This window comes from Falco naumanni, chromosome 4 (genome assembly GCF_017639655.2).
Source record: "Falco naumanni isolate bFalNau1 chromosome 4, bFalNau1.pat, whole genome shotgun sequence".
In the NCBI taxonomy this organism is placed as follows: Eukaryota; Metazoa; Chordata; class Aves; order Falconiformes; family Falconidae; genus Falco; species Falco naumanni.
In genome coordinates this window covers 105,430,687-105,444,748 of record NC_054057.1, presented here as the reverse complement: position 1 = coordinate 105,444,748, position 14,062 = coordinate 105,430,687, and the positions used below count along the sequence as shown (strand labels likewise).

General features: G+C 59.0%; 2 protein-coding genes across 2 annotated transcripts; both read left to right on the top strand.

Moving 5' to 3' along the window:
* The first annotated feature begins 365 nt into the window (after positions 1 to 365).
* On the top strand, positions 366 to 4,897 carry LOC121087945. Its single transcript, XM_040593488.1, has 9 exons — positions 366 to 663; positions 998 to 1,092; positions 1,489 to 1,574; positions 2,346 to 2,468; positions 2,856 to 2,935; positions 3,192 to 3,312; positions 3,436 to 3,522; positions 4,108 to 4,209; positions 4,507 to 4,897. The coding sequence occupies exons 2-9, from the start codon at positions 999 to 1,001 to the stop codon at positions 4,894 to 4,896; spliced, it is 1,083 nt and encodes a 360-aa protein (XP_040449422.1). The 5' UTR covers positions 366 to 663; position 998; the 3' UTR covers position 4,897.
* Positions 4,897 to 10,729, top strand: LOC121087944 (maestro heat-like repeat-containing protein family member 6). The gene is made up of 14 exons (XM_040593487.1): positions 4,897 to 5,083; positions 5,347 to 5,496; positions 5,698 to 5,852; positions 5,979 to 6,126; positions 6,265 to 6,443; positions 6,532 to 6,669; positions 6,857 to 6,971; positions 7,239 to 7,376; positions 7,955 to 8,131; positions 8,588 to 8,743; positions 9,220 to 9,321; positions 9,666 to 9,768; positions 9,998 to 10,051; positions 10,308 to 10,729. The coding sequence occupies exons 2-14, from the start codon at positions 5,410 to 5,412 to the stop codon at positions 10,505 to 10,507; spliced, it is 1,752 nt and encodes a 583-aa protein (XP_040449421.1). The 5' UTR covers positions 4,897 to 5,083; positions 5,347 to 5,409; the 3' UTR covers positions 10,508 to 10,729.
* The last annotated feature ends 3,333 nt before the right edge of the window (positions 10,730 to 14,062 follow it).

The following is a 14,062-nucleotide window of genomic DNA, read 5'->3' as shown; positions in this document are numbered from 1 at the left end:
GGCCCTGCGACCGCACACAGATCTTTCATTCTTCCTGGTGATTCCCTGTGCCGCGTGTGCTGGCGTATGGGCATTGCAGAGAGGTGACCGAGCACACAGGTTTCCCGGGAGGGGTGCAAGAGGATCCACCGCCGCCATGCACAGCCTGGAGGCGGTTGGCCTTCTGGGACTCATCTCGGGAGGCAGCTAAGGAACACATATCGCTGCTCTGCTTGGCCTGGCTTATGCCCCAGTCGCAGGTGATGGCACGAGCATTGCCGCACTGCAGCCCTCCCCCTGCATCCTTCGCTTTAAAGCTCGCCTCGCCAGGTTGGCCCAGCAGGCCTGGGCTGGGCCCAGTGGGGCTGGGGTGAGGAGCAGGGGGACTCCCCCCGCCCCCGCCCGGGTTCCAGCCAAGGGATGATGGAACAGTGCCCTGCACCATGGCAACAGTGCCCGGGGTAACCCGAGTGACCCCAGCAGTGCCAGTCTGTGCGGCTGCGGCTGAGCGCACGGGAGGGCGTCTGTCGTCCCTGTGTGCCCACCAGCCTTGGAGCAAGGGGAGCCGCGCAGGCCTTGTCCCGAGCCCCAGGTGGAAGAGAGAAGAGCCTCGGCGTGCCTGACGGTGTGGGGGCTGAGCCCCAGCTCAGCCTGGCCACAAGCGGGTGCGGCCCCAGGAGCGAGGTGACAGAGGGGTCCCTACGACAAGTGGCATGCCCCCAGTCTAGATGAACCCCAGCCCCATAGAGGGAGAAGGAGGAAGAGGGAGTCAGTCCCAACCCCCTGGGGCAAGGAGCGGTCAGTGGGGCCCTGGGGCATCAGGAAGGGTCACAGTGGGGCACTTTGTGACATGCCGTGTCACCCGGTGCTGCCCCCACAGTGTCTGGGAGGAAGGTGTCGGGGCAGGCTGGTGGCAAGGAGCCCCCTGAACAGAGCTACTTCTGCCCCACTGCCCCTGGCAGGGCAGCCCCGGGTGCTGCAGGCTTCCCTTCACCCCCTTCCTCTCTCCCTGCCGCAGGATGGCGGGGATACCCGCCAGCCACCCCAGGCAGTCCTGGCAGGAGAAGGACAGAGCTGCCCCAGCTCCCAGCTCGCGGCTGAAGCCCAACAATTGTAAGTTCCCGCTGCTGCATGCGCGTGAGTGTGAGGGCATCGTGGGCAGGGGGCTGCCCACTCTGCTCACCCTGCCCTGCCCTGCCCCAGACTCGCAGCCCCCGGCCAGGCTGGCAGCCAGGCTCCTATGGGGCAGCGGCCAAAGACCCAGCCCTGCCACAGCATCCCTGGGGCAGGGACCCTCCCTGCCCCTGGTACCAGTGCATCCTTCACCCAGGCACACCGGGCCCCCCTCCTGGTGCTGCCCTCCAGCATCGCACCCTCACCCCTGGGGCGCGCAGGGGACACCAGTGTCCCAGCCTTGAGCTGAGGCTGGGGACATCCCCAGGAGCTGGGCGGAGGGCTCGCACTTTGCCCACGGCCTGACCCCAGCCCTGCCTGCTCTGTGTCCGCCAGATTCGTGCCACTCTGACTTGGCTGCGCCCACGGAGGAAGAGAATACCCTGGACATCATCCGAGGCTTCCTCAGGATCAGACCAAAGGTATGCGTGGCCACTTCTACGAGGCTGTGCCCCTACCTCCCGGCCAGTCTTTCTGCCCACATGCCCTGCTCACAAGGTGCCGGGGGCTATGCCCCCTCCCAGCTGTCTCTCCCCACTGACACTGTTATCCAAAAAGTGTACGCCTTCGCCCGTTGGGCACGAGGCAACCGACGCACGGAGTCCAGGCATTTCTTTATTACGGATTCGCGCAAAGCTGGGGCTTAGCTGATGATGCTCCACGAAGCAAGCGCAAAGCTCAGAAGAACAAGATTAACATTTATGCAGTCTAGTTATACATACGTATTTTCCAAACTCTAGCTAAAAGATGCTATTGGTAATTAGTACGCGTGGTAGCTTTCCGTTGGTCTATAGATCTCTCGCTTTGATTTCAAGTTACAGTGTGTTTTTCATTTACTGCATGTCTGAGGGAGGGGTGAGGGTGAGTCCTTTAGTCCTGACTGGAGTCGGTGGTTGCGCTCTCCCCCCGCTGCCTTTACCTTGCCCCTAGTTTCAGTCTCGTTCCGCTGGCTTCTTGCCTTTGTTGCAAGTAACGGGCTGTTGGCACCTCCTGGGGTGAGGTGTTCCCCTTATCAGGCTTGGAGTTCTCCTTCAGGGGCACTTGTCATTAGGACAAAGTTACAGACGCACGGCGACCCTAACTTCACGAGCAGAAGTGAATCACTTCATGGTGACTACAATGTGATAATGGGGATCGAATGCATAGCTAGACATCAGCGCTGTCTGTCCCTCTGTCCCCTCCTCGGCTGGCAGCAAGCAGACCAGAAGCTGAAGTTTCTGGCCGCCATCTGCACCGCCTGCGGCACCGCCACCATGGACTCCAGCGTGTGGGACGAGCTTTACTACTTTCAGTGGGAGGTGGTGGACACCATCCAGGTGAGGGGACAAGCAGTCAGGCCTCAAGAGGCAGGCCCAGGGGCAGTGGGCAGTGGCACAGCCCTGGGGGCAGGAGAGGGCTTGGCCGGGTAGGGGGGTGTGAAGGAGCGCTGCTCCAGGTTTCTCTCCTTGGAGATGTTCTAAAACCACTCGCGTGGCCCGACTGGAGCTGGGGGTTGGACCCAATGATGTTTGCAGGTCCCTTGGCCAGCCTGTGGCTCCGTGATGGGCACAGAACTTGCCACCACGGGGCCTGGGACCACTGAGTGCTGGGTTGGGAGGGGGTGCCAGGATGGGGGCAGCCGGGGCTCTGCCAGCCCCGCAGGCTCTTGCTGGCTGAAGGAGACTGCCCCATCCTGACGTGACTCACCCTGCTGTGCTCCCCAGGTGCTGCTGCAAGAGGAGCCCACTGACGACCTGGGCACCACGGTGTGGCAGCAAGCCATGTTGGCCATCACCTCTATGAGGTACCTGCCCCGGCCCCCAGCTTGGCCTCCTCGGTGCCAGGTGGCCCCGACAGCACTCGTCCCATATGGGGGGCATCCCCCGTGCTGGGTCTGAGAGGGAGGGGCAGGGGGCGGTACAGGGTTTTCCCCCTCAACTTGAGTGTCAGTAGCGTGGGGGTTGACATGACCCCTGTGGCGTGGGAGCCGAGCCAGGTCTCCAGCCCCAGAGTCTGCCTCTCCCTTGCTGGGCCCCAAGAGCACCCCTTTGTCCCTGCAGCAGAGTGGGACTGCTTCTGGAGGAGAAGACAAGCAGCCTCCTCCAAGCCTGCTTCCGCAGCATCTTCTACCAGCACCCACAGGAGGACACCCAGGACCCCGAGGCTTCCCTCTACTCCAAGGTATGCCACAGGGTGAACCACGGGGAGATCCCCTGCCCCAGGGTCCCTTCCTGGGCACCGCAGGGCCATGGCCGTCCCTCCCTGGCTTCCAGGGCTGCCCCCAAGACTCTGTCTCCCTCGCAGACCATGGCCGTGATGGACAGCATGCTGAAGGTGCTGGTATGCAGTGCTGGCACGCTTGGCATCCTGGAGCTGCAGAACATCTTGCAGGTCTGGCCTTGGCACAGGGTCCCTATGGGCAGTGACCCCCGGCTCGAGCGGTGGCCCTCCCAGCGCCTGGTGCAAGGAATGGGGCAGGCAATGTCCCTCCTTCCCCGCCATGCCCCTCCCACTAGCCCCTTGCCCCCTGGCTGCTGCCAGAGCCCCTTCTTCTCCTGCCACAGCTCACCCCACCTCTGCAGCCGTGCTTGCTGCCCATCCTGCCCAACACTCCCGCCCAGACAGACCTGCCTGTCTGGCTTGGCAAGGGGAGCCCAGCCCTGGGGCTCTCCCCCTCCAGCTTTACCACGGCACATATCCCAGAGCCCCCACCACCGTTCCCCAGGGAGCTGGTCACCACAAAGCCTTGGGGTCCCTGGGTGGGGGGTGCAGGGACGTTGTTTGAGGGGGGAGGAGTGGAAGGCAGCAGAGGCAGCAGCAGGAGCAGGATGCGGCGACCTGCCTGGCCGCAGCACGTTGCTGCGAGAGGCAAGAAGGACACATGCCCCATGCCAGGCATTGCCCCGGAGCAAGCCTGCCTGTGCCGTGCTGCGCCATGCAGCCTCCCTGGCACACCAGCAGCTTTTCTCCTCCCAGGTCCTGCTGCCCTTCACCAGGTCCCAGAGGGAAGCAGTGCAGGAGAGGGCCGTGGCGCAGATTGCCAGTCTGATCGAGTTCACCACCTGCTCCATGCCGCAGGTACCGAGCTCCTGGTCTGGGCAGTCCCACTGCCCTGTCCCTGCAGCCCAGAGCCCTGGCACCTCCTGGGGAAGTTGGGCACCCAGTCAGCAGGAGGCTGGGAGCAGGAGTCTTTGCCCTGTCCCTGCCCTGTCCACGCTCTCTCCCAGGGCAGGGCAGGGCAGGGCAGGGCTGCCGCAGGCACAGGCAGGAACTTGGCTTCCCTGCTCCGGCCTGGTGCCCGGCTGCTCTGGGAGCAGCTGGGGCTCACCTTGTGACCGGCCTCACCTTGTGCCTGCACTGCCTCTCTTCCCCCAGGTCTGCTCCTGCTTTGCACAAACTATAGTCCTCAGACACCAGTGCTCCAAGAGTCATCAGTTTGCGATACTGGGGCTGCTGGTGGGGCACCTCATTCTCTGCTGCACCTGCAAGCGTGAGAGGACCCGCCACAAGGCTGCAGAAGCTCTCCATCACCTGCACACCTTCATCCTGAAGCAGAGAAGTAAGAGAGGCCGTGTCGGGCTTGGTCCCCCCCAGCATGGGCAGCCAGTGGCCACCCTCCTTGGCCAGAGAAAGCCGCATACAACCTGCCTGCCTGCCTGCAGTCTGAAGAGCCATTTCCTCTCAGCCCTGCTCACAATAGCCCCGGACCCTCCCTGCGTATCTGCTCCCCAGACCTGTCAGGGCGTCCCAGTCCTTTGCCAGTGACTTTTCTGCCCAGCACTCAGACTGCACCTCCAGCTCTGCACCCTCTCTCTCAGCACCCCTGTTTTTCTCCTCCCCAGGCAGGCAGCCCCGGTCGCATGACAGAGGGCAGCTGGAGCACCAGGAGGTCTGGCAAGCGAGGCAGCCCCAGCAGCTTTTGCAAACCAGCGGCGCCAGAGAAATCTTCCTGGTAAGAAGGGCCTTCAGCTCCTGGCTGGCGGGATCAGCATGAGCGAAGGGACACCTGATGCATGGCAATAGCGGGGGCTTGCGCCGATCCTGAGCAGGGGCGAGGCAAAGGCCTCCAGTGAGCTCTGATTCCCCATGGCACCCTGACCCCCACCGTCCATCTGCCCAGTGCAGCCTGGCTCTGCGTCCCACTCCCTGCACAGCCAAGATGCTCTGGGGGATGCTCTAGGTGACAAATCTCCCTTCCTCTCCTTCATGCCGCAGAAGTTCACGAAATACCTCCGTCCCTCTGACCGGGCAGACATCATCCTCCTAGCCATCAAGAACATGAGAGACCCAAGCACCTACAGCATCCGCGTGGCTGCCCACATGGTGGATGTCCTTGTGTTGGGCCCTGCCTTCCAGCCGGGGCAGGTGAGTCGCCCAGGGGTGGCACAGCTGATGCTCCAGCCCCCCGGGGCACCGTTCCTCCCCCGGCTCTGCACCTGGCCAGCGCTGACACCATCTCCAGCTGGCATACCACAACGGGAACAGAAGCAGCTCCCAGAGGGAGCTGGGGAAACAGCCGCGCTCACCCTACTGACATCCCCACTCCCTCCTGTGTCTCCTCTCCAGGTCTTGAAGATCGTGCGCGCCATCTACACAGACCTGCCCTCCATCAGGATGCTGGTAGCCGTCAACAGCCTGGACAGGGCCCTGCGCGTGCTGGCAGACAAACACCCCAGCGAGGTGGTGGCCGGCCTGCTGCACTGCTCCCCAACATGCACCTAGTACGGGGCTCACCAGACTTTAGGGCTGCTCTCACCCTGGCAGAGGGGCCCCAATACCCTCCCTAGGGACTTCAGGCCGGCCTTACTCCTGGGTGTCCCCACTGACAGAGCCCTGGTTCTCCACAGTGTCGCCATGACCATGTGGGCGGTGATGCTCTTTGAGCCCCAGGCTGCCAAGAAGGTGCTGCAGGAGCTCATCAACGTCATGATGAACCAGTCGCTGCACAAGACCTCCGCCTCTACCAAGGACAACCCGCGCGTCCTCTCCTTGGCTGTGAGTTGCTGGATGAGGCCTCACTGACCTCCGGGGCTGCTCTCAGCTGTCTGGGGCCACCCCTTCCCTTCCATGCCCGCCCCAAGCCTTGGCCTCCCCAGGGGTCAGCGAGATGTCCGTGTCTGGTGTCTTCTGCAGGCAGCCAGCACCATAAGCAAGATCCTCCTGCAGTCCAGCTGCCCACGGGACGTGGAAGACATTTTCCCCCGGCTTTTCCTGGCACTGCTTTTCCAAGTGTCATTCACCACAGAGCTGACGCCAGAGGAGGTGCAAATCTTCTGGACGGGCCACCAACAGGGTCTGATTACTCCTATCAGGTGCGCCATCCCTGTCCGCTCGTCCCTGCCAGCCACCTGGAGCCAAGCCAGGGGTCCCGGTGGGAGCTGAGCATTTCTCCTCGTGCAGGTCTGTGGTGCGGGCCATGACGGTGCTGCTCTGCAGGATGGGCCTTGAGAGCCACATGCTGGCCATCGAGGCGCAGGGTGGCTGGGACATGCTGCTCAGTGCCCAGACCCACCTCCTGGGAGTGCGCATCGTGGCCAGGTGAGAGCCCCTTCTCCACACTCCTGGGGGACTGTGCACCCCACACCACCCCCTCCCTTGGGGCTGATGGCAGGGGGTCCCCACTGCTTGGAGGAAGTGCTGCAGTCCAGTGATGACCAGACTGGTGCGACCCCCAGAGATGTGCCCGCCTGGCTCAGGCCTGACAGTGCTTCCTTCCCCCTTCCAGGGAGATGATGAACACCCCAAGATCCCTGCGCTCCACCATCTTCCGCCATCTGGCAGAGCTCCTCTCTGTGGAGAATCCCTCCTGGGAGATGGTCGCCATGGTCTTCTTTGTTGAGGTGAGCCTGATGGCACTGCTCCAAGCTCCCTCCGATGCTCAGTTCTCCCATGCCCGCTGCTGCAGCGGGAGCTGGGGAAGCAGGTGGGCTCTGGCTGGTACCATGGAGGAGCCAGGCGAGCAACCAGTGCGGTGTGGGGCACGGGGGCTCTCCGCAGTCCCTGCTGCCTCCATTCAGGCTTGGCCTTGCCCCGGTGTCCTTGCCCTGCCTGAGCTGATGGCTGGAGCCAGCGCTGCACCTCTCCAGCTCCCGTTGCGTGTGTTTCAGATGGTGGGCTGCATTGGCCTCAGTGAAGAGCTGGACTGTGCCCTGGCAATCTTCCCCACGTATCTGCAGAGCCAGTGCCTGGGGATGCCCACCCTGGTGCTCAGGGCCATCCTCAGGCTCACCGAGAGGCCTGACACAGTGAGTAGGGGGCAGCTGGGGCAGCCAGGACAACAGCCCATGGCAGAGCTGTGGGTGGTAGGTAACGTGGCGGCTTGGGCTTTTGTGGGCATGGGGAGCTGAGCCAGCTGCAGCCAGCTCTCCCGCGTCCCTGGCCCACTGCCCCATGGCAAGGGGAGAGGCAGCAGTGCCGAGGGGAACAGGGTCCCACTGCCAGCACGTCCCAGCAGGGATGATGGCAGCAGAGCCACCAGCCCGAGTGTGGGGTCTGCAGAGCGTGGCCGTGGGGTGATGAGCCCCGCGATGAAACGCAGGGCCTGCTGGCAGCTCGCGCAGCTTTCCAAGCAGCGCTGGTCACCCACCAGGCTGCTCAGGGGGTCTGTTGCAAAAGGGGGCAGCCGAGGGTCTGGCAAGGAGCCAGAGCTGTCTGTCCTCCCCCTGCGCACCCTGCTCTTCCCATGGCCGTGCCAGGGAGTCCTGTCTGCCAGGCGCTTGCTGCCTGCTGAGAAGCCAGCGGGGAGGCCAGTGCTCACGGGGAGGGTTTTCAGCCCTGCGGTTGCTTGCCGCTTTACAAAAATGAGGTGGCGTGTCTCACACAGGCAAGGAAAACCCTTGTCCTGCTGCCGTACGTCATGGAGCGGCTGCAGGCTGATGACAGTGACGACAGCGCCGTGGCCCTCTCCGTGCTTGACAACATGCTCCAGCTTCCGGCGGGGAAGAAGCCCAGCCTCATTGCCCTGGCGCTGGCTGACAAGCTCCAGCCACTCTTTGACAACGTAAGGCTGGCGGAGAGCCCCATGCTCCCCTCATTGAGCACCTCGTTCGCATCTCCCACCGCAGCCCCCATGCTCTGCAGGAGGATGCTTTGCCCTGCAGCCCCCAGCCACTGTCGCTGCCCTCGGTGACTCCGTGCTGCACCCCAAACCCCCAGCGTGGACTCACCCTGGCTCGGCCTGCTTGCCGCAGGGCGGACGGGGGTGGCAGGACAGCAGCCGGTGTGCTGAGCAACACCAATGTGCACCCTGCCCTGGCAGCATCCCCCAGTCCTCCACAGGGTCTCCCTCTCCGGCCCCCAGCCCCTCTGCACAGACATTCTGCATGCCACGGCTCATGCACTCCCTTATGGAGCAGGGCTGCCTGCAGCCATCTGGGGGAAGTTCACCTCCACGTCAGCCCCTCGCTTGCCATGGGCTTGCGCTTGGGGCTGAGGTCCTCCTCCCCTCCTTCCCCAGCATTTGGACACTGTGCGGGAGAAATCCATCCACCTCTTCCAAAGCGTGATGTGGCTCGTGGTGGGCACTGAAAAGAAGAAGATGAAGAAGAAGGTGTGGAGCAGCCTGCTGCCACTGCTCTTGCACCTGCACGATCAGAACAAAAGTGTGGCCAAGGTGGGATTCTTAGCCTGACCGGTCCTTTGGGCCCGGCAATGCTGACACTGGACCCTTCAAATGTGTGCCACTGGGAGGTCTAGCTTGCTGAGTCCCTAGGGCCAGGCAGAGACCCCCTCCCTGCCCACTGCTGCCCTTCTCCTGCTGCTGCCCAGATGGACGGGGAGGTGGGTCCCTTTCCCACCCAGCTCCCTCCACACAGCCCCTGCCATGGGTCCTGCAGCCCCAGAGACTGAGCTACAGTTCCACAACAGCCTGGGGCCACCAGGGCCAAAGCACTGAAGCCCTGACGGCCTTCCAGTCAGAGAGGGTGATTGTCCTTCTCTTCCCCGGGGTGCTGAACATGGTGACAGCACCAATTCCCAGCTGGAGTGTCTTCCTGGCATGGGATAGAAGAGGTTCTGAGCCCCGCCAAGAGGGAGGACACAGGGTCCTGTGCCCTCGATGGTGGTGGTGGCATCTCTGTTGCTCACCAGGCCTCCCAGGAAGCCCTCCACAGTGCTGGCCTGTTCCTGAAGTGGAGGCAGCTGGAGCACATGGCTGAGACCGGGCAGGCATGGAGGATCACCGAGTGCCTGGTAAGCAGAGCCCCAACACCCCTGGGAACTTCCCCGGGCAAGCCCTGCCCTGTGCCCTGCGGGGAGGGAGGGGGGATGGAGGGCTGTGCCCCCTTGGCTGCACACACCCTCCTGGAGCAGGCTCTGCTCCGCATTGTCTTTGCCCCTGGGGTCCCCAAGGGGACCCTGCCACTAGGGTGGCACCCCTGCATCCCTGGGAGCCTGATGCTCCCTCTGAACCCCGGTGCCACACAGTGGGGAGCTGGGGATGTCCTGCTGGGGGGAAGGGGGATGGCCCTGGGTGGAGGGATGGCCAAACGCGGGGGCACCTCTGCGCCCACCCTGCACCCTTCTCCTCTCTCCAGCTGGCCAAGAAGAGGAGCAGGGCCATGGCCTACCTGCACCAGAGCCTGCATTACCTGCACAGCTGGCAGGAGCCCCTGCGATGGGAGGCTGTCAGGTTCATCGGTGAGCCATGACTCCCAGGGTCCCTGTGTCCCAGCACAGGACCTATGGGGCACCCCTTCACCCCCTCCTGCCCCTGCCTGCACAGGTGGGGCTGGCAGGAGGCTCATCCATCCCCTCCCTGATGCTGCACTCCGGGGTCAGCCCTCCCGGGGGGACCGTGCAGCCAGGTGGGCTGGCTGCAAGGGTCTCTGAGCGGCAGCAGCATCCTTGACACACTGTGTTGCTCCAGGGCTCGTTGGGCGGTGCGTGCGTGAGCAGCAGCACATGGAGTACATCCGACATGGTGAGCGAGGGCAGTGGGGAGGAGGAAGGAGCTAGCACGGAGCTCCCCCCCCGCAACCTGGGCAAGGGGGGATCTGCTCCCAGCGTGCCTAGGGGGGACGGGGTGTTTCTGCAGGGGGCTATTCCTGAGAAGCAGCTTCCAGCCGAGCCACCTGTCCCCTGGCTGCCTCCTGGCCCTGGCAATCACAGGGTGCAGTGTGCCCTGCCTGGAGGGGACACAGGGCTGTCACCTCACCTCTGCTGCTTTGTCCCCACAGTGCTTAAAGGCGCAATGAAAGACACCAGCCCCCTGGTCTCCTCCCTGGCAACTCAGACACTCCTCATCCTTGGACGACGAAGGCTGCCAAGGACATGGGGGAGGTGGCACTCGACCCCCAGCGAGGGCTCTGCTCAGGCAGAGACGAAGCAGCAGCCCCAGCCCGAGGATGCTCTGCAGGCTTCTCTTCCTGAAGGCTAACAGGGAAGAAGACACCTCAGCCCCAGAGGAGCTGGCGTCCTCTGGAGAGCAGCAGGACAACTGCTCTTTCCAGTGGTCCAGGGCAAAGACGTGCCCTCATGCTTCGCCTTTGCCATAAAGTGCCAGCTGCTCCACTGGGCTGTGAAGCAGAGGGGAGAAGCCCAAGGTGGAGCCGAAGCAGAACTTGAAAGCAATGCCTTCCTTCCCCTCTCCAGGGCCACGCTGCCGCAATAAATGACCTTTTCTGCCACCCACTGTCTGAGCAGCCTGCACTGCCTGGGGCTGACGTGGCCGAGCCCAGGGGCTACCAAGCCGCCGATGCTCTGGCTCCAGCAGCACAGGCCCCTCCATGTCCCCAGCAGGATGGGCAGCTCTGCCTCCTGCCCATGCCACTTGTCCCCACCTGCCCTGCAGCCACTGCTGCCCAGCACGTCACCAGAGCAGCAGTAAGGGGGCACACTGCAAAACCAAGCCCTCTGTTGAGCCATCAACAAAGCCCAACAAACAAAGCCCAAGCCTTTGACCAGTCTCCAAAGGGGAGACCACCTGCGGGCAGCCAGCAGCCCCTCCACGATGCCCCGGGCATGCACGGCAACAGTTTTGGCCACCTATGGCCGGGGCGGTGAGCCTGTGGCGGCACAGAGGCCGGCCGAAGGGCGCTCCCGCTGCCCGCCGGGCTGCCCGCTCCCGGCTGTCCCGCACACCGGCCCCTCAGAGCCCACGCCACCGCCTTCCCGACCCCGCACAGAGCGGCAGAATCAGACTGGTCAGGGCTGGCAGGGACCTCTGGAGGCCATCCAGCCCAAGGCCCTGCGAAAGAAGCTCCCCCAGGAGCCGGCCGCTCAGGGTCACGGCCAGGCGGGGTTTGAGAGCCTCCAGAGACTGCCCAGCCCCGGGGCAGCCCACCCCAGGCCGTGACACCCCCACAGCACAGCCCATCTCCTCCTGCTCGGAAGGGAAGGAGCTCCCTGTGTTACCGAAATCTCGGAATGAAGAACCTATCGACACCAATGTGATGTAGATAAGCAGAGACTTCTTTATTGACGGCCGGGTGCGTGAGCGAGTCCTCTCACGATCAACGCACACCAAGTCTCAAAATTAGACACCATATATAGAACTTATTCATACATATTCATTAAGTATGCATGCATAACCATGATATTTCCCGTAAAGCATTAACATATTCTCCTCCTATATCCGATTCTGCGCAGTAGAGCTTAGAAAGGTCTAGAAATGGGTCTGGGGTACGATTTGGGTAGGTGGTATATGAGTCGGTGGTCGCGATCTCCCCCTGCCGGAATTACCTTTTACTAAAGTTCACGGTTTCTTGGCAGGTAACCACAAGCTGTTCCAGTCGACTCTCCCCAGTTTCCATTCATCTCATATTCTGACATTTCAATACACCTTCTACATACAGAAGACTGGTCAAATACAAAGAAACCTTTCAAACCCTAAAGTTATTACCAAAGTTTTAACAATGGTTCTAGCCCATTCTTCTAGCTGTGGTAGGGGATGTAGAGAGGATCTCATAGCAGCTTTTGCTGTGCAACTATAAGTTTCATTAAAATAGATTTCTTATCCTTCTGTCTTTCTATTCTATAAAAGAATTTTATAAAATCAAATAATCAATCAAATAAAGTCAATCAATCTTAACTTATTAGCAAATGTATAACATTTCCCCCCTTTGAAAGTGTTGAAAATCATTTTTCAATACTTTCACATTATTTACATATCATTTGTTTCAACATATTTTGGTGGTGGACTGTGACTTGATGGAATAGTTGGTACTTCTCTCATACGATTGACTGAAATTCTGTTGGTAAACTGTTTCTTCAAACATGCATAGACTAGCACGATCATCAGAATTACAATTAGTAACAGAAACAACGTTTTGATGATGCACTGTATCCAAGAGCTCAAATTCCATCCCAGTTTGTTAAAAATTTTCCCTAACCAGTCTTCTGACATATCTTCTTGAATTGATTCTGTTTCTTTTTCAATTTTATCTAATAAATCCAAATCATGTTCCACATCTTGTGTGACATTTGAAATGTGGATACGACAGTGGCCCATCTTACCCTTGAGATATCCACATACTCCATGTTCTTTAAGTAGGAGCATATCTAATGCCATTCTATTTTGTAAAGTCATTCTGGAGGTCGCCTGTAATTGTATATTCAATTCCTTAAACCCCTTTTTGGTAACGTTTGCTAATTTTTCCACTTGACCACTTAACTGATAGAGCCATGCTCTGTTTCTATATGAAGCTATAGGATTTAAAAGTGATTCAAGTGCCCAGCCAATTTTCACTCCTGTAGATGGTTCATTCCAAATATCATCATTTATCTCAGATCTCTTTATTCCTTTCAATTCTAAATTCTCTAAAGATCCTCTAAACGGTGATTTCTTCCAAACTGGACACAATGTTGGCATGCCTAAAGTAATTTGTTTCACCTTACCATCTAATGGTAAATGTGTTGTCCAGGTTCCACCGCTTAATGCCCAAACTAAATGTCCTGGACTTCGAATGGTAGTTTTTCTGCAACTGAACAAAGTTCCTTTTCTAACTGTAAAAGTGCTGGTTAAATTGAAAATATTCTTAAGACCTCGACAGAAACAACCATATTTCAAAGCAGCGGCCAACGGAGGAATTCTTTGGATTGCTAAGTCTGCATTACTGCAATCATACACTTTCTCGCATTTCCACCATGGCACTATTTTATTTTCCTTCTCCCAATGAAGTTGACCTATCATTGGCCCAGGGTAATACTGAAAAAACTTTTCCATCCCAGGTCAAACACCAAGAAGTTCTTGCCATATACTGAAAATGGGAAAATATGGACATAGACCATATAGAGTCCCATTGTTCTACTAATTGGGTACCTTGGCCAGTTTTGTTACACTTCCGTTTCATGATACTTCTGCTCGCATTGGTTTTAAGATGTTCATCACAAGAACACCATCCTAACTGGGGATTTGGACCCCCAGGAAAAAGAACTCAAGCTATGGCACTAGGTCGGGATCCTGTTATAAAATCATAATTCAATAGTTTTTTACAATCTGTTTCTTTACCTGGCGACTTCCACTGTTTTCTGATAACCTTTACTTGTTCATACCGTTGAGTTACTGGCCTCTGTTCACAATAGGTGGTCTCATTTTTACATTCCAGATTGGTCAGATTCATGGTTAAAATTCCCCATCGAATAGATTCACCTACTGCCCTAGTTATCGGCAAACAAGCAGTGATCCGCGTGATATTTTGTAAATTGGCAAATTCTTTAGTCAATCCTACCATGACATTTTCCTCAGCCATTTGTTTGGGAATTTCAATCACTTGTTCTGTTTCTACTTGTCTTTTGTTCCTGTCCACCAAGCCAGCCCATGATCCCACCAACACTACCGACCAAAATAAAATCCAATATAAAAATTAGACATGTTTCAGTGTCAATTTTAAGGTCTCTGGGTCACGATTGACAATCTTCCATGGAGTAGGTGCTTTCTTCACTCGAGTATAATGTATCCAAGCATCTGATTCTGCTATCTTGATAGCTGTAA

Bases quoted from the DNA above. Each gene is read 5' to 3' on its own strand.
- LOC121087944 (XM_040593487.1), top strand. From the start codon at position 5,410: ATGAGAGACCCAAGCACCTACAGCATCCGCGTGGCTGCCCACATGGTG. The intron at 6,444-6,531 runs GTGCGCCATCCC...CTCCTCGTGCAG, and splicing joins GGTCTGATTACTCCTATCAG to GTCTGTGGTGCGGGCCATGA. The intron at 8,744-9,219 runs GTGGGATTCTTA...GTTGCTCACCAG, and splicing joins AGAACAAAAGTGTGGCCAAG to GCCTCCCAGGAAGCCCTCCA.
- LOC121087945 (XM_040593488.1), top strand. From the start codon at position 999: ATGGCGGGGATACCCGCCAGCCACCCCAGGCAGTCCTGGCAGGAGAAG. The intron at 2,469-2,855 runs GTGAGGGGACAA...TGTGCTCCCCAG, and splicing joins AGGTGGTGGACACCATCCAG to GTGCTGCTGCAAGAGGAGCC. The intron at 3,313-3,435 runs GTATGCCACAGG...TCTCCCTCGCAG, and splicing joins AGGCTTCCCTCTACTCCAAG to ACCATGGCCGTGATGGACAG.